This window comes from Nematostella vectensis, chromosome 10 (assembly GCF_932526225.1).
Source record: "Nematostella vectensis chromosome 10, jaNemVect1.1, whole genome shotgun sequence".
Lineage (NCBI taxonomy): Eukaryota > Metazoa > Cnidaria > Anthozoa > Actiniaria > Edwardsiidae > Nematostella > Nematostella vectensis.
The window spans coordinates 13472583-13493169 of record NC_064043.1 but is presented as its reverse complement, the minus strand read 5'-3'; the positions used below and the strand labels follow the sequence as shown (position 1 = coordinate 13493169).

Sequence of the window (20587 nt, the reverse complement as noted above, 5' to 3'; positions counted from 1 at the left end):
GATATTTCGAGGATGGCCGAAGGTCGATGTATGAACGTCCGAATGGCCTCGCTGCGTCCTCGGAAACCAGGTGTCTTTCTGTCTTACCGAGAGGAGAGGGCGTTCGTGAATGGGAGCTCGATTTGCCTTGGATTTACCTCTTATTTTCACTCATTTGAACTCCGGATAACTCAAACTACCAGCTTATTATCTTAGTTCTTGTTCCCTAGAGAGTAATTTTTAGTCATTTGTACTAGCATAACCCCGCAAACTCGTTATTTTTAGTTTCCCTTGGTCACATATTTCTGTTACCTCGAATTTCTCTCAGAGTTTTAGGGCTCTTACTTTGTACTCTGCGCGCATACGCGAAAAGGGTGGCGGTTACTAGCACGCGGGCCTGTTAGTGACGTAATAATATCAATGGAAAAATTGTTATGGATAAGGATAAGTATATTCCAGAGGCACTAAGACAGCTCAGTGTCAAGGAGGTATATAAGGAAACCAAGGATCTCACGCAGTATATTACGGAGCTAGTAAATAGAAGGGTACGTAAGTTGTCTGCTGATGGATTTATAATCAAATCAAATCATCAAATCATCTTTATTTTGCTCATAATTCTGTTTCTTTACATAGGTATATACTAAAGGATAGAGATCTATAATTTGTTACAAGTAAAATAAATGAGAACAAGTTCGAGCAGGGAAGCTAAATAAACTAGTCAGTTATCGAGTTAGCTTCTCTTATCCATAAAAAGTCAGTTTTGAGCAGAAAAAAGAGAGAGAGAGAAAAAAGAAGAAGAAATTACTGCCCCCCCCCCCCCCCCTCAACCAATCCCCACCCACCCTAGGAAGGAAGCTAATCTTATTATCAAGTTACTATGGAAATTATTAGAGAAAAAAACGATATTTACAACGTTTATAGGCTAGATTGACATTGCACAGACAGTAGATGATGTTTGGCGAGTTTTGGAAAAGAAAAGGTGCCTGAGTCCTTGAGAGAAAATGGAAGATCTCTCCAAATATCAGAACCGACAAAAGAAATTGATTGCTTACCTATATTTGTTCGTATTTTGGGTTTGTATAGATTTTGATTTGCTGCGTACCTAGTGTTGTAACTATGTAAGCTGCTGGCATATTGAAAAGTGTAATAAAAAATATCAGGAAGAAGACTTTTGTGCCACGAGTGTATGAATTTTAAGGCATGTAATTTGAAAACATTATCTACAGTCAGAATATCTAGTAAGTTTAGCAATGGTTTGGCACTTGCAGTGTCTTTCCCATAAGAGACATGCTAATATGCCATATAAAATATGTGGATAGACCAGATTGTAATAGATTTGCTTCAATTGTTGGATAGAAAGATAGTGCCTGAATTTAGATATTATTCCTATGTTTCTGGAAATGCGGGAGCGAATAAAAGAAATGTGATTTTTCCATGTAAGATGCTCGTCTATTATTACTCCTAGGTATTTAATGTACTTCTTACGTTCCAACAATTGATCAGATCCATCTGAATTTCTAAATCGAATATTGATAGAAGTATCTTTTTTTCTCGATGATTTGATTATCATTGTAATTTGTTTTTGTCATATTTATAGAAACCTTATTAACGTGGCACCAGTTTTCCACCTTGGCAAGCTCCGTATTCATCAAATTCTGAAAACTTAGCTTGTCAGAGGAATGTGGCAGATCGTTTATGTAGATTAGGAATAGAAGCGGACCTAGTGTACTTCCTTGCGGAATACCACAAAGCATTGTCAGCTCAGAAGACCTGACCCCACCCAAGTCAACATATTGTTTTCTGTCTGTTAGGTAATTAGTAAACCACTTAAGTGTCAATCCCCTTATCCCATAGGCCTCTAATTTATCTAGTAAAATGCCATGGTTAACTGTATCGAAAGCCTTCGAGAAATCTAAAAATACACCACAGGTATACATATTATTGTCGATCGCTTTTCTAAGAGTGTTTATCATTTCGGTTATAGCCAATGAAGTTGAGTAACCTTTCCGAAATCCAAATTGACATTCGTAAAGTATGTTCTGTTTTTCTACATAGTTAATGATTTGTTGATAAACAAGCTTCTCAAGTACTTGAGTGAAAGTTGACAGAATTGAAATTGGTCGAAAATTAAACGGATCCGTGATTTCACCACCCTTGTCCACAGGGGTTATTTTAGATATTTTGAGTATATCAGGTACCACACCCTGCTGCAATAATTGATTAAGTATGGTGGTTAAACTGTCACTAATGTGACTAGACGCAAGTTTAATACAGCGCCTTGGTACGCCAATTGACGATACTTTAAGGTCAAATCCATATAGCAAGTCGTACACTTCGTGGACAAGAATGGCGCGAAAACTGAAGCTATCACGAAAAGTACGTTTTATGTACTGTTTTGGCTGTTGGGTACTATGTGGAATCTTGTTCGCGAGGTCTTGATCTATATTAATGAAATGCGTATTTAAGTGGTGTGCAATACTGGTTTTGTCAGTATAACACTTGTTGTTATAGGTTAATTTCGTAATTGGCGGTAGACTGGTACTATTTTTCCGGTTTATCAGTAAACCTATTAATTTCCAAGTTGTTTTGAGGTTGCCACTATTCAATTTAAATTGATTCTCAAAGTACACTTTTTTGGCAGCCTCTTTTACACGATTTAATTTGTTGTTGTAGATTTTATAGAATCTAACTTTACTCGAATAGTTACTGAGAAAGTGCGTTATGAAAAGTTTTTGCCTTTGTTTTATCGAATTAAGTACTGCCTTAGTAAGCCATGGTTTTGCTTGCTGTTTAATTTGTTTATTGGTTCGTTTACGTAACGGTGCATGTTTATCCGTTAGAGATTGCAGCGCACTGATTACTTTATTAATGCTATCATTAACATCGTCAGTTACAAATTGTTGAAAATCAATTAACCCAAGATCGCTTTTGATTTTGATTTGATTCATAGAACTATAAAATTTACGTTTGAGTGGTCTACTAGTCAGGTAAATTTTATGGATGTTTCACTTACTCTTAGGGATGGGTTTATATCTACAGATCTGTATAGTAAGCCTACTGATAAGCATCAATATCTTTTTCATACGTCCTGTCATCCGTATGCTTGTAAGAAAGGCATTCCTTTTGGGCAGGCACTACGTATTCGTAGGATATGTTCCGAAGACTCTTCTTTCGAAAAGAGGGTATTAGAGTTACAAGGTTATTTAGTTGATAGGGGTTATGACAGCAGGTTTGTGGGGAGGGAAGTTGACCGGGTTAGACGTATTCCTAGGGACGACACATTGAAAGACAGGCGTAAAGGTAAGAATGATCGTGTACCTTTTGTAGTCACCTAATTTACCTGGTAATAGCACCCTTACCTGGTAAGGGTGCTATTGGTAGGGTACCTATGGTGGCTTATAGGAAACCTAGGAGTTTAAAGGATATGTTGGTGCACTCCTCTCTTAAAGAGGATAGTACTCAGGTTAGAGGTTGTGGTAAGTGTGGCGGTAAAAGGTGTAGGGTGTGTAACTTTCTTAAGACAGGGCGGTAGTTTCGCAGTACAGTTACTAATAAGAAATATGTCATTAATTTTGACTTGGACTGTAACTCAGATTTTGTTGTTTATCTAATTACTTGCTCTATGTGTAGCAAGCAATACGTAGGGTCTACTATCAATAGTTTTAGGAAGCGTTTTAATAATCATAAAAGTAGGTTAAATAAGCACCCTAGTTTACCGGTTAGTGAAAGAGTTAAGGATGACCTTATCTATCAACATTTTCATCGCGACAATCATTTAGGTCTTAATAATGTTATGGTACAACTTATAGATAAATGTAACTCTGAGGCTCAGCTTAGGGAAAGGGAAGGCCAGTGGGCTTATCGGCTTAAGTCTACCTACCCGCGGGGTCTTAATAGTGGACTTTTTTTGTAGGAGGAACCCACGTAGAGATGTGTAAATTCTTTTTATCCATAGCGCGCGCTATTCTAGAAAATGCGCGTTTTTGTCAGTTGTAAGGTTTTTGCGTCTCGCGCCACTATTCTGATGTAAATAAGCTTGTAACGATTCACCTTCTACTTCTACTTTATTACTTTTCAACACTTTCGTATCAAGAAAAGATGACAAAATATATATAAATCTAAATATATAAATCTAAATATAAATTAATAATAAATAGGTAATCCATAAATTCAGTCGACTTACTATATACAATAAAAATTAAAATAAATTATAAAATAAGATAATACTTAAACAATAAAAATAGCATGATAATAAAAATTAGGCGATGAACTTGTTTACGTTATTACAAAAAGATGAATAACTATTTTCTTCTCTAAGTTCAATTGATAAATTGTTCCAATCTTTGATTGTTCTGGGAAAGAAACTATGTAAATAATAATCGTGACGTGCCTTAGGCTGTATAAATGTATTACTTGAATAACTTCGAGTATGACGCATTGAACGTTGATAATAATTAGGTATCGGCAATGCAATGCCATTATTTACTGATAAATAAAACATTTTTACACGGTGAGCCTTTCTCCTCTCACTCAGCAGATCCAAAGAAAGGGATTGTCTCATTATTGTAACACTAGAGTTCCAGTCGTAATCCCGCTTTATGAATCTCACCGCACGTCGCTGGACTGCTTCAATCTTGTCCACTTGATCCTGTCTATAAGGGTCCCATACAGCAGCTGCATATTCTAGATGTGACCTTACAAGTGTAACATAGGCTACACGCTTGGTGACCTCAGAACATGAATACAAGTTCCTTTTTATGAATCCAAGTGTTGAGTTAGCCTTGTTGCTAGCCTTCTTCAGTCTTCCCTGAAGAAGTCTTATTAAAGACGAAAATTTGGCAGAGTCGATTTCCAGTTTTTGGTGTATTGTATTCATTGTTCTGGTACGAGATCGCGACAGTTTGGGCTTTTTGATTCTAATGAGAAAATGGGAAATATGCATGATATTCTTTATGCCTAGTGCACACTAGCAACATAAAAAAGAAACGACATGGGCGCGCGCCCATGTTTTTTCTCTTATGTCGTTATGTCCATGTCGTTATGTCGAAGATAAGAGTGCGCGCGCCCATGTCGTTATGTCGATATGTCGCTAGTGTGCACTAGGCATTAGGTAAAATTATCATACGATTTTGAAGCAAGCAGCAGAAATGGGTAAGCAGTTCACTGGAAAATAGTGTTATTTTTATAGATTTGTGTTTAAAATCAACTATAAGCAGAAAAACTCCTGCAATAAGATATAAATGATTCCTTCTTTATTTGTTTGCCTCTCTGAGCGTTTCCCACGAATAGTGTAAATAGAATAAGCTGTTCACAATCAAAATACAACACTGAATAACGAAACTTGCTTGTTCTACGATTCGATAAGTGATGCAATGTAAACATGGGGGATTTGCTAATATTTAAAACAAAGAAGTACACAAATAGATGTCATCTGAGTAAACAAAGTACTTCCTTTGTATAGTTAAACTAGCTTGCGAATTCAAGGAACGAGAGAGGGTAAGACATCAAAATCGGGCAAGACATTTACATCAAAATGATTAATCACAGGTAACGCTGTTTATACGAATGACTTGCACTCATTAAGCAGTAATTGGAAAAAAGAAGGTTTGAAAACGATTTAGAAGTATCTAAAAAGACAAGATGGAAGCCAACATTCAGTACTTAGAGAAACGGTTGGCAACGCGCTCTACAGCTCTTTCCGTAGTTGAAACGGTTCTATTCGCTGTTATGATAATTGGGACTGTGCTTGGCAATTGTATGGTTTGTCGAGCCGTATTTAGGAATCCAAGGCTTCGTACAGTGACCAACTATAGCGTGCTTCTTTTGGCGTTTTCCGATCTCGCAATGGGTATCCTGGTCATGCCTTTGCTGTTGATCGTTTCCCTGACAGGGGGAATGCCCTTCCCCAACACGGTCTGTCAGATGGAAGGGTACGTGGCGACAAGCCTTGTATATACCTCAGTCCTTACCGTTACTTTTATGGCGGTTAATCGATATTTCAAAATTGTAAAGACAAGTCAATATCGTGTGATATTCACCCGTAAGAAAACGCTTTGTATGCTGATAGTTATCGTTGTCGTCGCATGGTCGGGTCCCATGAATACGCTAGCACAAGGTCAGACCTTTGAGTACCATCCGGGTAAAATGTTGTGCATGTACAGCTACCGCCAGATGAGCAAGCTCCAATTCATTTTGTTGGTTATTTTCTACTTCTCCATACCGTACTGCGTGACGATCTATTGCTACATGTCCATATTCCGCTCGGTTCGTCAGCACAATGCTGTTTTGAATCAAGGAGCGGATTCCCACCTTCACATCGCAGTCAACCGCAAAGAGGTAAGCGTTGCAAAGACTCTCTTTGCCATATTCATGGTGTTCACGCTCGGTCTGATGCAACTGGCAGTGATAGACTGTCTAGAGGTGTTCTGGGGAGAGTACTCAAGGTATAGGCAGACATACGTAATGTATACTGTCATGTGCGCTATGGCAAGCGCAATTAACCCTGTGATATATGGCCTAATGAACAAGACATTCCGGCGAGAGTATAAAAGGACAATTTACTGCGGAATACTGGCTAATAGAGTGATTAGAATCCGAGCGCCTTAGAGGCTTTGCGATAATAACAAAGTATACAATTCGACTACAGGATATAAAACACGGACTAGAGGATGTAATACATGTGCGCACACGGGCTATAGATGTAACACATGTGCGCACACGGGCTAGAGGATGTAATACATGTGCGCACACGGGCTAGAGGATGTAATACATGTGCACACACGGACTAGAGGATGTATAACATATGCGCACACGGGCTAGAGGATGTAACACATGTGCGCACACGGGCTAGAGGATCTAACTCATGTGCACACACGGGCTAGAGGATGTAACACATGTGTAGAGGAGTCAATAGCACTATCGCTCATTGTCTAGAGGATAAGAGCTGCGTGTAACAAATCGTACCACTATAGTTTTTTTTTTTTGAGTGGAACATTTTATGGACTCATTCTGTATTAGTCCAGACAGTGTTTTATTTAAAAAAACATGATGGTTATTCGTGCATATTCTATATGTGAATTCATCACAAAAATCAATATTTTACAAACAATCTTCATAACTTCTAATACTGTTTTTTTCCTAGATCATATAGATTTACTTGAAATTTCCCAACTAGGATGTTTTGATTACATAATTTCCTAAGTTATTCTAGATTGATACATTGCTAAATTACTCTAGACTGCTTGAACAATTAATGGTGATTTATGTGATTTATGTCAACGCTTTTACATCGTCATATGAAATACCATTTCGGCTACTGGACGTCGTACAAAGAAGAGTAACCAAGAAAATTTATACTAAACAATGCGCGTCTCCATGCCCTATTGTCCCGCGCACCCAGACATGGCCTTGGGGTTTAGCCAGGCAAATCCATTAGATGAACCCGTCGATAGCCCATCTTTCCGTGATGATTCCGTGGAACTCGACTCGCAAATGTCGACAAGGGCTATAGTGGTATACTAAACAATCTTTTTAGACCTCAGATGTGGCAACGGAAACATTTCGTAAGCACTCGGGTAAAACTCGCTAAGCAACCGATTGGTTTTCCCAAACGTCCATCACGCCGAGGCCTTGGTCGGTATACCGAACAAACTTCGTAGACCTCAAATGTGGCAACGGAAACATTTGGTAAGCGCCCGAGTCAAACTCGCTTCTCGTACTGGGCGTTCGCATCGGAAGATGGCGTTGAGATTCGGGCGGTTTACAGCACGGTAAGAGCGCTTGTATCTCATGCTTATAATCCTCATCGCAGAGTATCACGACGAGTGGTCTAACCCAAGCGATGGACGCCACGCAAAAGGAAGAGAACATGTAGGCAGACCGGGGGAGCGTGAAGCGTCCCAGGAACGCCACCACAAGGTCACATATGAACATGGGCAGACAACAGACCAGGATGCCGAGGATGATGCCCGCGAACATGCGCGTGGTTTCCAGCTCGTTCCCGCATAGCTCGAGCGTCTGTATTTCTCCAGGTTGCTGCCGTGTGCGGCGAATCATTCGTAGCTTGGTCTTACAAAGACAAATCATTACGACTAGAAGCGGCAGTACAACTAGTGCAAGTTGGAGAACAGAAGCGGTCAAGTAGTTCTTGATGTTGACATCGGCCTTGCAGAAGGCGTAACCTGGATGGAAGCGGAGTTTTCCTTCTAAGAAGTATGGTAGCGGAACGGCCCCGGCCATCAGCCAGACCAACACGAGTAGCACCATTACTACCTTAGCTTTGAATAAACGCGCGTAGATACCAGGGCTAGTCATAGCGAAGAAGCGATCAATAGCAGTCAGGGTCATCAGTAAGGCCGTGAGTGCGCCAAGAGTGATGACCGCAAAGCCCTGGATCTCACACGTCACTGGCGGAGTATCCCACTCGCTCAGGATCAAAGCGATCAGCGAGAACGGCATGACGAGGGACAGGAAGAGCAAATCTGCGATGCAGTAGCTCGCAATATACATGTGTGGGAGACTCTGGACTCGAAGCTTCTTGCAAGCGGTATACAAGGTGAAGATGTTTAGCACAAGAGCGAAGAGACCTATGCCAAGACTCAGTGTTGTCTCTGTGATGATAATCTCAAAGCAGCGTTCGGCGAATCGTTGAGTCAAGTTTTGTGTTTCGTCCATGTTTATACTTGGGTTTTGTTAGTCAATTTACCTTCTTCGCACAAGAAAGGGGTAACATTCCACATTCTATCATTTAGCAGACTCTCAATAAGGTGTCAGGATTGATAATTCGTAATTTCAATTTCCGTGCAAACTCGCCATTTCAAGGGAGAACCCACTTGAGGCTCTATTCCAAAGGCACTCGAATAGTAGGCAAATAAACGAATTCCTTTCTTCAAAAATAAAACATCAATATTTAAACACCTTCAAGAAGTGGTGTATTGCAAAGTAAAATAAGCCCATCCATTCTTTTCAGAAGCTGATTAGCTATTCACGTATTCACAAGTTTCAAAACAATCTCTTCTCTTACGCCAACAATTCAATAGGAGTATTCTATAATAACAAGATGCTTTAGCAACGTGGCGTTGATTATTAGTTTCAAAGTTTTAACCTGAACAATGTTTCCGTATACTACCCTAGGTTGGCTTCAAATCTAATTAACATTTCTAAAGACCGTAAAATTTATCTTAGTAAGTCACATCGAGAATAGCGTTGCTTGCAGCATTTTATCTTCGAAGGATATTCCGACGCAAGTAAAGTATCAATATAATATCCTAAGTCAACTGAGATTTAAATTGCAAAATTTACTTGTCAGGTTCTATTTGATTAAGTTCTATTTGATTAGTACCTCGATTAATTGGATCACTAATTTGGATGCTAATTTACGCGCGCGTATTTTTGGGGGGATGGGGGGGGGAGGGAGGGATTGCAAAGCGTTAGATCACGCACGTGAGGGCAGTAATCGACACGACAGCCTTGGCAATTGTGACGTCATCAAAATTTTTAGATACTCGACTTATCTCCGATCGAAGCGAAGTCTATTAAAATAATGGCTTTCATTTGGCGAATAAGAATTCTAGCCTTAAAAGTTTTTTATCTTAGATTTCAGTGTACTTTCAAGCTTTCTTCTTTCTTTCTTATTACTTTCTTATTATTACTCCTAAGTAGCTTTCGCTAATACTAGGAGGCATTAAGCAAGCACTGTCACTGGGGGTGGTCACTGCCAGAGGGTTTATTGCGTCCCCAGTGGTTCTTTTACGTCCCTTCGGTTCAGGTTTAGTGTAGTACAGCTTGAAGAGACGGGACCTCCGGTTTAGTGTCCTTATCCGAGAAGACTGGAAACACGGGAGAATAACTTCAACTCACTTGTGACAAATTCGATTCAAGGCAGAAACCCGGAAAAAATCCCCAGTTTGAGCCAGGATTCGAACCTGGGCCACAGCGGTGAGAGGCCAACGCGCTAACACACTAGGCCACCCGTGCTCCACTAGGCCACCCGTGCGCCTTTGTGTTCATTCTCTTGAAACGTTCGGTACGTACTACCGGAGAAAACTCGTCAAGCGCCTAAGATCATAGTCATACTTCTTGATGGAAATATTGCATACTTTGGGTTCTAAATATTCCATTACTCAACACGAGGCTCTAATATCATGCCTGCCAAAGCAACGTCAACAAGCCATACTGAGTAAAAAGTAATTAAGAAATACATTCACACCTAAACCCGATAAAAAAAAAACACGAGGACGAAATTTCGTAAAAAAAAAAAATATTAAACTAGATCCGCGTATTCCGAGTCCGTTAGTCTTTTTCCAACCTCCGATTCCACGTTTTCGTTTATTAGTCTCTGAGTGAGTAGCGAGTTATTGAGCTGACGTACTATTATTGTTAACCGCTGACCCTCGGCACATGCCCGTGCGTAGCGGGCATCTGCCGCGTTAACTCCTTTATGTAACTTCGCCATAAAGCGTAACTGAGAAACTTCCCTTTCCTTGTCGCATTTCTGCTGCATGTCAGCAACAGCCAACTCCTCGCGAAGATTCTCCAACTTATCCTCGAGTCTTGTAATGCTCTCAGTAGCTATTCTGAATCTTTCCTCCAAATGGTTCAACCGCGATTCCATGTTTTCGCTTTGCTTTAACAGCTCCGAGTTTTCCAGCGCATACTGTGATGAGATATTTTGTAGGGTTGCTATTTCTGCTGTTAGTATTTCCTCGGTAGCCTTGCTGCCCAGTTCGCTTGCCAATCTCGTCTTTTTTAGACATTCTACTTGACCAATCGCCCGCTCTGTTTTAAAATTCACTGTGAATAATCTACACTCTAAAGCGCTCAGACGGTGCTCCAAATAAAACGACTTTTTCTCCGCCGTTTTTGTCCTCTCAAAAGCATAACCGGTTTTCCTGAGGGCTGCCATCTCGCGCTGTCGAGTTTTCTCTTTTTCTTGTGCCAGAAGCGTGAATTTTGAGCGAACGCTTTCGATAGATATGGCCATGTTATGTGCTACCTTTGTAAGAGTGTGCCGCTTGTAATAATGCACGTTTAGGTGGTAATTATTCCTTGAGTCAACAACACACTAGTGATATCCGTAACGCTGATTCTATATGACGCCAAAAGGCAAATTTTGATATCAAGTCACTGCATATTTAAGGAGTTGCCACGACTCGTCGTGAACCTAGCGGGAATCTTAGCTACCCGATTCAACCGGTTGTAAAAATTTTCCGTCCTAGGGAATTACATAGGGCTTTCTGTCTTCTTCGTTTCTGATAATTATTTTTGATATTCTGGGATGGGATTTTTTTCTGGGAAATGACGATGGTTTGGACACAGCCTGCTTATAAAGAGAACAGTAGCCCGTGACTAATAAGTTGAATTCCCTTGGCTTTATCAATACACAAAAACTGGAAATCGACTCTGCCAAATTTTCGTCTTTAATAAGACTTCTTCAGGGCAGACTAAAGACTCTGCCCTGAAGAAGTCTTATTAAAGACGAAAATTTGGCAGAGTCGATTTCCAGTTTTTGTGTATTGTATTCATTGTTCTGGTACGAGATCGCGACAGTTTGGGCTTTTTGATTCTATTCCCTTGGCTTTATCCATACTGATATATAGAAAATATATAAGACCTTGCGGTGTTGAAAAGATGCGAGACTCGAGATGTGTCGTGATAAGAACAGACCTATAGACCTGGTATAAAGAGCATTACACGAATACTGGCTTCTCCGAATAAACTTCATTAAATCCAGATAACGCAACTCTGAGAAACAAGACATTTTCGTGAAGCATTTTTTATAGATTTGCATTTTGTTTAGTAACTTTGGTTACGTTAGGACAAGTTTGATTCTTCCGTATGTAAATGAGTCGTCCAGTAAAGCGACGCAAAGTATCATGGGTATCATAGCTTTTCCCTTTTATTACCAATGAGTTAGCCTGCTTGCAGGCGGTACTTGGTGTTATCATCGCGGAAAACCCTCTCTTCGGTGATCGGGCGCCATCTTGTATTTTAGGCCGCTTAGTTCCTGGGGGGCCCCACGAACAGAGAGGTTTTTCCGCGATGATAAGACAGAGTACCGCCTGCAAGCAGAATCTACATAATCTACTGCTCTTTAAAGCGGGTTTAGTACGAAATGTTCCATAAAGCTTGTTCCTAGTTAGCACTGTTGTCAATGCTTTGAGAAAATAATTCAAACCAGTCCAAGAAAGAGCGACTCCAGTTTACTTCCGGTGGTCCGACGGAAACCTCAACCGTTAAAAGACAAAAGAATCTATTAGAATCCGAGATATTTAACAGGCCATCCGCTCTAAATTATCAATCACATCCTCAAGAAAACTTCCAATAGACACAATGCTTTCAATATTTTGAAATATTTTTCGAGTTTTCGGTTAAAAATCATCGAAGATTTTTACGTAGTTGACCGGAAGTAAACTGGTAACAATGCGGCTTTGAGAGGGCCTGTTCCGAATAATGCTCTCGAATCTCATATTACACGCACATATGCGAAACAACTAAACTACACTTGAAATTGTCAATATCTACAAAACCTAATTTAATCACTTAGAGTGGTTTTCGAAATCCCGTGAAATACCATTTAGTTTATTTAGTACTAATACACTGTAATGTCTTTGTTCTCTTTTGTTCTGGCTTGACTATTACACATTAACTGTTACATTTTGTTGCACGGGATTTTGAAAACCACTCTAACGAAAAAAATAATAAAGATATCACTCAAGATTTAAAAACACTATTTTTGTTTATTTGTTTGCTTTTCAATATCATTTAAAGAGCGTCGTTTTTTTTACCGGTTTCCCTACAATATTTTAATTGAATTACTATTCTACTCATGGTATAATTGTCCCTTGCTCTCCTCAACCTAAAGCTGTTACTTTAGCAGCGGCTCGTTTAGCCCTCCCAAGCGAGCGACTTCACCTTTGCTGAACCGGCAAACCCCAGAAGCGCGGGAAACGCCGACAGCCCTTACGAACCAACATCTTAATGTGGATGTAGGCGAGGGTGGCGCGAATAAACAGCAACCAGCCTGGGCAAAAATGTTTGAAAATGACAATAAGAATAGGTTGGGGGAGAGGGTGGCGTGTTCGAGACGAAGGGCATGCACGAACGTCGTATTTTCCATGCATGCAAATGAAGATGAAACAATGCACCTGGCTCATTTGCATTAATTTGGATTGAATACGTCTCTTGAATAATTCGACGTTTGAACTTAAACTAAGGTCATCTTCAAGAATCAAAACCGGCCAAAATTGAATGTGCGACGTGCCCTGTCCCACTTAAAAATAAACGCAACAACTGACGCAAAAGATGAAAAAATGTATATAATTAATATGTTCATTGAACTTCTTCCCTGGTGCAAATAACAAAGATTCATCCAGATAAGAGGGTTTACCCAATGCAAAGAAGATCCACCATAGCCAGCCCTGCCCATAGATCAACATCTGGTCTTGGTCCTTTGCGGCTTCCTGAAATAAAGAAGTTTAATAAAAATGGTTGCATATAAAACTGAGTGCCATGGCAGATAGATGCCTATTGCTTGCCCTGTCAGATAGATGCCTATTGCTTGCCCTGTCAGATAGATGCCTATTGCTTGCCCTGTCAGATAGATGCCTATTGCCTGCCCTGTGAGATGGATGCCTATTGCTTGCCCTATGAGATAGATGCCTCTTGCTTGCCCTGTCAGATAGATGCCTATTGCTTGCCCTGTCAGATAGATGCCTATTGCTTGCCCTGTCAGATAGATGCCTATTGCTTGCCCTGAGAGATGGATGCCTATTGCTTGCCCTGTCAGATAGATGCCTATTGCCTGCCCTGTGAGATGGATGCCTATTGCCTGCCCTGTGAGATGGATGCCTATTGCTTGCCCTGTGAGATGGATGCCTATTGCTTGCCCTGTCAGATAGATGCCTATTGCTTGCCCTGTCAGATGGATGCCTATTGCCTGCCCTGTGAGATGGATGCCTATTGCTTGCCCTGTCAGATAGATGCCTCTTGCTTGCCATGTGAGATGGATGCTTATTGCTTGCCCTGTGAGATGGATGCCTATTGCTTGCCCTGTCAGATGGATGCCTCTTGCTTGCCCTTTCAGATAGATGCCTATTGCTTGCCCTAGTAGATAGATGCCTATTGCTTGCCCTAGTAGATAGATGCCTATTGCTTGCCATAGTAGATAGATGCCTATTGTACATTTACCTTTAGTATCAGCACCCACTTCACCATAGACAAGCCAAAGCCTGAAATCGCACCATAGCGAGATGCCACTGTACGGGTCAAACAGTAGGCAGCAAAAAAGCCAAGCCAGTTAAACAGGAAAGCCACTGAAAGAATGATATCAGTGATGTGAGAATCATGCCCAAGGTGGTTCAAGTACAATGTGTAAGGTTAAGCTTACATTTTAACAATTTACATTTCACAATTCCCTATTCCAACTAAAGAGGAAACCAAGCCTTTGTTTGAGAGAAAGCAAACATTGATGCAGATTCTAACAATGCTTCTTACTATGGATGTTAACAGCTCAGCATATATTTGATATAACACACTACTGCTTAGTGTACACCTATTTCAAAAAACGTTGTCTAGACAAACAGCAAATGGCCCAATATATTTGTTCCAGATTCAGAAAAATAAAAATAAAACATACAACCATCCATTTAATTCAATTAATATATGGCTTTGACATTGCTTGAGAATAATCTGCCATCATTACTTTCTCAATCAATACCACCCATAAAAAGATTTGCTGTTTGCACAAAATAATAGGGACACTTACTTGCAAAACACATGACAAATAGCCAGTCAGTTCCAAGCGAGACTTCTAAAAAGCAAAAAGGGGTAACTCTTTTAAACTCTTTTAAAAGTGTTGTCATGGAAAACACTTGAAAATCACAAATAATACAAACACAATTATAGCTAATTAAAGTTAATCTCTAATCTAAAGCTAGAAGGTTAAAATAATAAGTGTAAAAAAGTGTACAAAAAGGCTTATGACTGAACAATCTTATATTATCAGCCACATCTTTGTTATTGTTTTCATTTCTTATTGGAAGACACATAAAATCTCGAAATAACCATCTATAAACAAAGTTTAATACTTTATTAACCAAATTCAATCACCAATATCACATTTGCTTCCCCAAATTCGCCGAAGTAAGTGGATGCTTTTTCACACTTGGTACTTTGCCAGGGTGACAAAATGGCGGCTGACAGAGGCTTTGCAATGTGTAATACTCTGTAATTTTTTTCATGTTGAAAAAAGTCTTCCTACCTTCTCCTCCATCAATAAGAAGAGCATTCCTTTGTTCCTGCAAAAAGAAAACATGATTAATTTAACAAATACTAAAGATAACTTTAACAGAATATAAAAGATATAGGAGTGATGGTGGAATTTGATGGGAAGGGATGCAAAAAAACAAGGTCTGAAAAGAGGTTGAAAAAATTACAGAAGAAACAAATGTGTGTCCTAACCCTGAGGTGCATGTTTTATAACAATTGAATTCTTAGTACTAGTTATTAGTTCATTCACCAAACTCACCAGGTCTTCATTGAGCTGACTGACACCTTCTGCTTCTTCATATGTCGGCAGCTTTGAGGCGATGCTGTACGCTGGAGGCTCCACCATCTCGTCTTTAACACAGACATTAATTTAATTTTATATGAGTAAGACTTTTGTTCTATAAGGTTTTATCAATTTTTATTTCTTTTTAATTCTGCCTGAAGGTCCTCTTTTATTGAAATGCTATTAGTTAGATACAGGATATATATTAGTTAGATTAGTGGTTAGATATTAGTTAGATTATATATGTAAAGCGCATAGAACATGCCTGTGTAAGCGCTATAAAAGCATTATATTATTTATTATGGTTCTGATTCTTTGAAACTTTGTGAAGGCATCTACCATTCCATAGTGTATTTTTTTATGTAAACAAGATTCATGGACTTTTCAGCGGAGGAAAAATGTTAAAATAGATGGCAAACTATTGTCTTGACTTTTTTCAGGGGAGAAAAAATACATCAAATAGAGGTACTGCTACATCAAGTTCTTTAAAAGATCTTACAACACAACTAGTAAAACTAAAATATGTGTGGAATGTTTATTGTCTTCTGACTGATTTAGATGCGAGAATTTAGTCACTGAGACTTTTTGAGACATGTTTCTAGTTGACTGTTTGAATATCTCGCAAGTGATTGTTCGGAACCAACATTCCATACATATTTCCGGTGTGCACGGTTTTCTTGGTCACGCTATAATGTATTTTCAATAAATAATAAGGCAGAAGCATTTTTACAAAATAGAGAATATCAAATATATAAAAATCTCTATATGGGTATTTTGCCCAAGATTTTTTTCTTTACACAATGATGACAGCTTAAAAAACTAGATGACAATAATACAAAACTATCAGTATACTGTACCTTGCGTGGTACCATCTACAGCGACAGATGTGTAAGGTGGTGGGGGAAGGTCAGGGGGGAGCTCGACATATGCCGACTGGGTAATGGTATCATGGCTGTTTTCCTCTGCCACGTCTTCTTGCTGAGGGGAGGGTGAGATTACAGTCACTTCAGTGTGTTGTGATGCCGGCGTATCATCACTTGTCGGCACCTGCGTTGAGAATGAAAAGTATATAACACCCCGGAATACATCACACAGTAAACCCTAGATATTCTTGGACAGGAGTTGAATCTATGCCTGTATACAGTCGGGTAATCACAACTATGCATTTTTATGAAAAAAGACTTCTTCTTTTTAACTTCCTCTATTTTTTTAGGAAAACTAGCCATAGCAACTTAATGTGCAATGTAAGGAAGAACCATGTGAGTAAGTGTGTATGGTGGATCCCATGGCCATACATGGTGTTTATTCTGTAAAATTAAGTTGACAGTGTGTTTGTTACTGAAAGCTGTCGACTTGGGTAATGCATGGTTTCATAGGCTATGAAACACTGTGAAAATGAAATTTTCATCAAAGTTTGTGAATAAAATCAGCTAAATCATGGTGAATTTTAATCCATCTTACGACTAAAACAGGTCAATTCTAATTTTAAAGGATCTTATAATAGAGGAAAAGTTGTATTATGAAAAATAAATAGAAAAATAAATAAAATAAATAAAAAATAATGAGAGTTTTGAATATCCGAAACAAAAACAAATCAACATTGTCACACAAGTCTGACCTACAGACTTTAACACATTGACCACTCAACCAGCTTGTATCCACAACACAAAAAATTCATAAATGCAAAATTAACACAACAAGATGAAGATACTCAGGCATCAGTCTAAGGGATAAATGGTCTTGAATGGTCTATGCACCCAACCAAGGTGATAGCAACTACTCTATAGCTAAATAATAGCTCTGGTTCTTTGACAAACTTCAAATCGAACAAGGAAAAAAAAGCAGAATCATCCTTCTCAGCAAAACACTCAAAATACCACACAAGGGAGAGAGAACAGCAAACACAGCCCAGACACGAATAGATCTTTATTATGATCCTCCAGGCTCATTTCCATGGCCTCAAAACACAATGTCCACTCCTTGAAGGCTTGTGAAACCACTTGGATGTCATTACGGATTGCAAGGCATTCTGGGAGGTCCAGGGAAAAATTCAGGAGGGGAGGGCCAGTCAACACTCCTCTCCCCAAAGTCAGATGTCTTTTCACCCCAAAACCAAACAAATCAATTCCAGGTCATACAGGCTCAGAATAGCAGTGTAAACAATTTTTGAATCAATTTGGTTTACAAAAAGACACAATTTAGGAGAGCTGTGGTGATTCATTAGAAAATTATTTTCTTACCCAGGCAAAGCCAAACAAGAAAAAAATCATCATGAATCCACCTTTGCTTGCAAATATCCATAAGCAAAGCAGAAGACTTAATGATGTCCTAGGACACTCTATCAATATGCTCATCGCTGTACTTTTGATGAAAAATACAAGCAACCATCAACTTGTGCTCACATTAGCACAACAACAAGGGATTAAAAATGGGACCGCATAGCACTGTTGGAAAGCTAGGATACCGCTGACTAGGTGCAGCGGTGTTTGACTTTGACGGGCTGTATAAAACTCAAAATAGAGGAGGTATCTGTTTTCAGTCTGTTTAATTCAGCTACTTCAGCTAAAAAAACAGCCAGGAGTCAATGGGTTAAAATGAAATTAACTTTTTACTTCTCCATGATATTTTATAAGCCTTGACTATTCAAGACAACAAAAGCACAATCTAAGATGACTGGAAATTAGCTCTAGGGGCTATTTTAGTTCCATAATCATGAATTATGCTGTTGGTCTCATATTACTACTGTTCTATGCGAGATAGAACATTATGATGCAAGTTTTAAAAACTTGATACTACATGATACATTTCTGTGTTTGAGTGAGAAACCTTTGACTTCATGTGTGTCTGGTCAGGCATCAGTCTAAGGGATAGATAATTTGATCAAGGAATTAAAATATCTAGGGGCTTTCATGGAAACTGGTCAAGGCAGAAACAATGCTAGAAACCCTAACCTCTTTTGGCAATTTGTTTTCACCTCGTGAAATTGATTTTTGAAGTAAACACATAAACAAAAAACAAAAAATAAATAATCTTTTTAAAAGTCATCATTTTTAAATAATAGACTATTTATATTTATCAAATATACTGTTTTACATTGACATGAAATGTGACACAATAAATTTCAAGGAAAAAAAAATAATTTTGAGCTCTGTTAGAGCAAAGAAAACGATGTAAAAAGCGACATAATAATTATTTTGATTACATTAAAAAACGTATTTTGTTTACAACCAGAGTAAAATGCAAGGTAAGAAATAAATTCTGTTGACATACATTGACTTTATTTATTTTATTTTGAAGTAAATATGAAAATATGGTAAAAGAATGAAACGATTAAATAATCGATAACTTGGCCTCGACATCTTGTAGTGTAAATACTAAACAGGTTCCGAAAAACCACATTGAAACCTCATCTACTAAAACGGAACAAGTGATTTAAGTTATATGATATACACAAGGATGGAGAAAGTGGAGTTCCATTTGACCGATTGCTTAACCAATTAGACTTGAACATAGGAAGGAAAATGATAGTTAAAAACTCTCGGGTTTTACCGTACGTTCTGCGGTCTCGAGAAGAGCGCAATTTTGTGATATCAATATCGCTTACTTCATGGTTGGATAGTCGGCACAAGCAAGTCATGTCTTCAAGTATCTAAAATATTTCGATCGAAAAACAACAGAAACCCCCTAAAGAATAACTTCTATCTCATAAGAATAGTATGAAAATAACTGGGTTAAACAAGGAAAACGAAAATCGAACAAACAATCGGTTATTCTTCCCAAGGCGGGCAAATGTGAGTTGTCGATTGTTTCTCCAGTGCAATTTATTTCCTGGTTTATTTGCAAATTTCGGTCACTTACCGGGACGTATCTCTGATTTGAAGACATTTGGGCTTTCAGAGAAAGCCTCTTCTCTGTGAAGATGCCTTTTAGACGCCTTTGTGGGTACTTCCTTCGCTAATAAATCGATTTTATTAAAGTTCAAGATGGCAGCCGATATTCTTGTTGTATGTTTGTGAAGCCTCGATGCGATGTTTGACGCTTTGTGACGTCACGAATTTAAATGAGCAATCTCGCACAGAACACGTTGGAGCATTTGGTCAAGGAAGGGACAAGGGAGCCATAAGCCAGAGGGGGGGGGGGGGGGGGGGGGGCGACTGCCGCGGGCTCTACAGGAGTCTAGGCGTTAGTGGGGAAAGTAAGTTGGTAGAAGAATGTTTGCAGGGACCGCCGAGAGGCGCAAACACGACTGAGGGGCTCGTTATCGCGATAAGTGGTTATGGCGGAAAGGTAAAGGAATGGGGTAGGAGAAGTGCAAAGACTAGCCGACTTCGCAAGATCACAACCGCAAGCTAGCTACGCTCATTCACATTCGGATTGAGACATCGGTGAACATATTTCATGAAAACTCTTTCGGAAATCCAAGATTTGCTTTTACCCGAACGAGTAATGTCAGACCTAATTTTACCATCAATCGTGAATGCCCCAATAAGGCGTTCTAATTGCAATGCAGGTGTACATCGGAGGTCTGGGATCGAAATTCAACCAAGAGTGCGCAGTCACAGGTGCGCAATACACAGGATTATCTTAGCTAGTCCAGACCTGGGACTCTCTTTGCGCTCCACATTCTGGCTCGCGTACCAGAATGTTGAGCGCAAAGAGAGTGCCAGGTCTGGACTATATCTTAGCCTGTTCTCCCCTCCCCTCCCCTTTAGCCGCTACGCAGGCTAAATCATATAGCTTTAGTCAAAGTCTCTTGTATGTAAGATCAGAGAACAGTCGCATGAAGTCCCCTGAATAAACCGATGTGCATCGACTTATATATAATGCCCTCAAGAAAAAAGACGAAAGATGGAAGTAAGAATTGGAGGAGTTGGATACCGCTTTGATAGAAAAGACCCAGAGAGCCGTTGTACACGTGAAAACGGTGCCTATAGCTGGCTCACGGCTATCCCCTTACAAGACCATAGATCCAAGCGGGAATTTCAAGATGGCGTGAGGCTTCGACCGTTCCATATGATTGGCCAATACCAGTGCAATGATTTGCTAGTATGGAGGCCT

The 20587-nt window shown here is 39.4% G+C and overlaps 3 protein-coding genes across 3 annotated transcripts; 1 reads left to right on the top strand and 2 right to left on the bottom strand.

Moving 5' to 3' along the window:
• Positions 1-5126: 5126 nt before the first annotated feature.
• LOC5502825 (melatonin receptor type 1A) lies at positions 5127-7257 on the top strand. Its single transcript, XM_032371142.2, has one exon. The coding sequence runs from the start codon at positions 5620-5622 to the stop codon at positions 6583-6585; it is 966 nt and encodes a 321-aa protein (XP_032227033.2). The 5' UTR covers positions 5127-5619; the 3' UTR covers positions 6586-7257.
• LOC5502826 (melatonin-related receptor-like) lies at positions 7117-9795 on the bottom strand. Its single transcript, XM_032371141.2, has one exon. The coding sequence runs from the start codon at positions 8650-8652 to the stop codon at positions 7564-7566; it is 1089 nt and encodes a 362-aa protein (XP_032227032.2). The 5' UTR covers positions 8653-9795; the 3' UTR covers positions 7117-7563.
• A 2055-nt stretch (positions 9796-11850) lies between these two features.
• LOC5502827 (NEDD4 family-interacting protein 1-like) lies at positions 11851-19563 on the bottom strand. Its single transcript, XM_032371145.2, has 8 exons — positions 19388-19563; positions 16387-16576; positions 15506-15597; positions 15239-15275; positions 14744-14788; positions 14167-14291; positions 13367-13439; positions 11851-13000 (listed from the first exon to the last, which is right to left on the bottom strand). Exons 1-8 carry the CDS (start codon positions 19412-19414, stop codon positions 12888-12890), a joined length of 702 nt encoding a protein of 233 aa, XP_032227036.2. The 5' UTR covers positions 19415-19563; the 3' UTR covers positions 11851-12887.
• Positions 19564-20587: the final 1024 nt, after the last annotated feature.

Bases quoted from the DNA above. Each gene is read 5' to 3' on its own strand.
- LOC5502825 (XM_032371142.2), top strand. From the start codon at position 5,620: ATGGAAGCCAACATTCAGTACTTAGAGAAACGGTTGGCAACGCGCTCT.
- LOC5502826 (XM_032371141.2), bottom strand. From the start codon at position 8,652: ATGGACGAAACACAAAACTTGACTCAACGATTCGCCGAACGCTGCTTT.
- LOC5502827 (XM_032371145.2), bottom strand. From the start codon at position 19,414: ATGTCTTCAAATCAGAGATACGTCCCG. The intron at 14,292-14,743 runs GTAAGTGTCCCT...TCATTCTTTCAG, and splicing joins ATTTGTCATGTGTTTTGCAA to TGGCTTTCCTGTTTAACTGG. The intron at 13,440-14,166 runs GTAAATGTACAA...TCTTTATTTCAG, and splicing joins AGTGGGTGCTGATACTAAAG to GAAGCCGCAAAGGACCAAGA.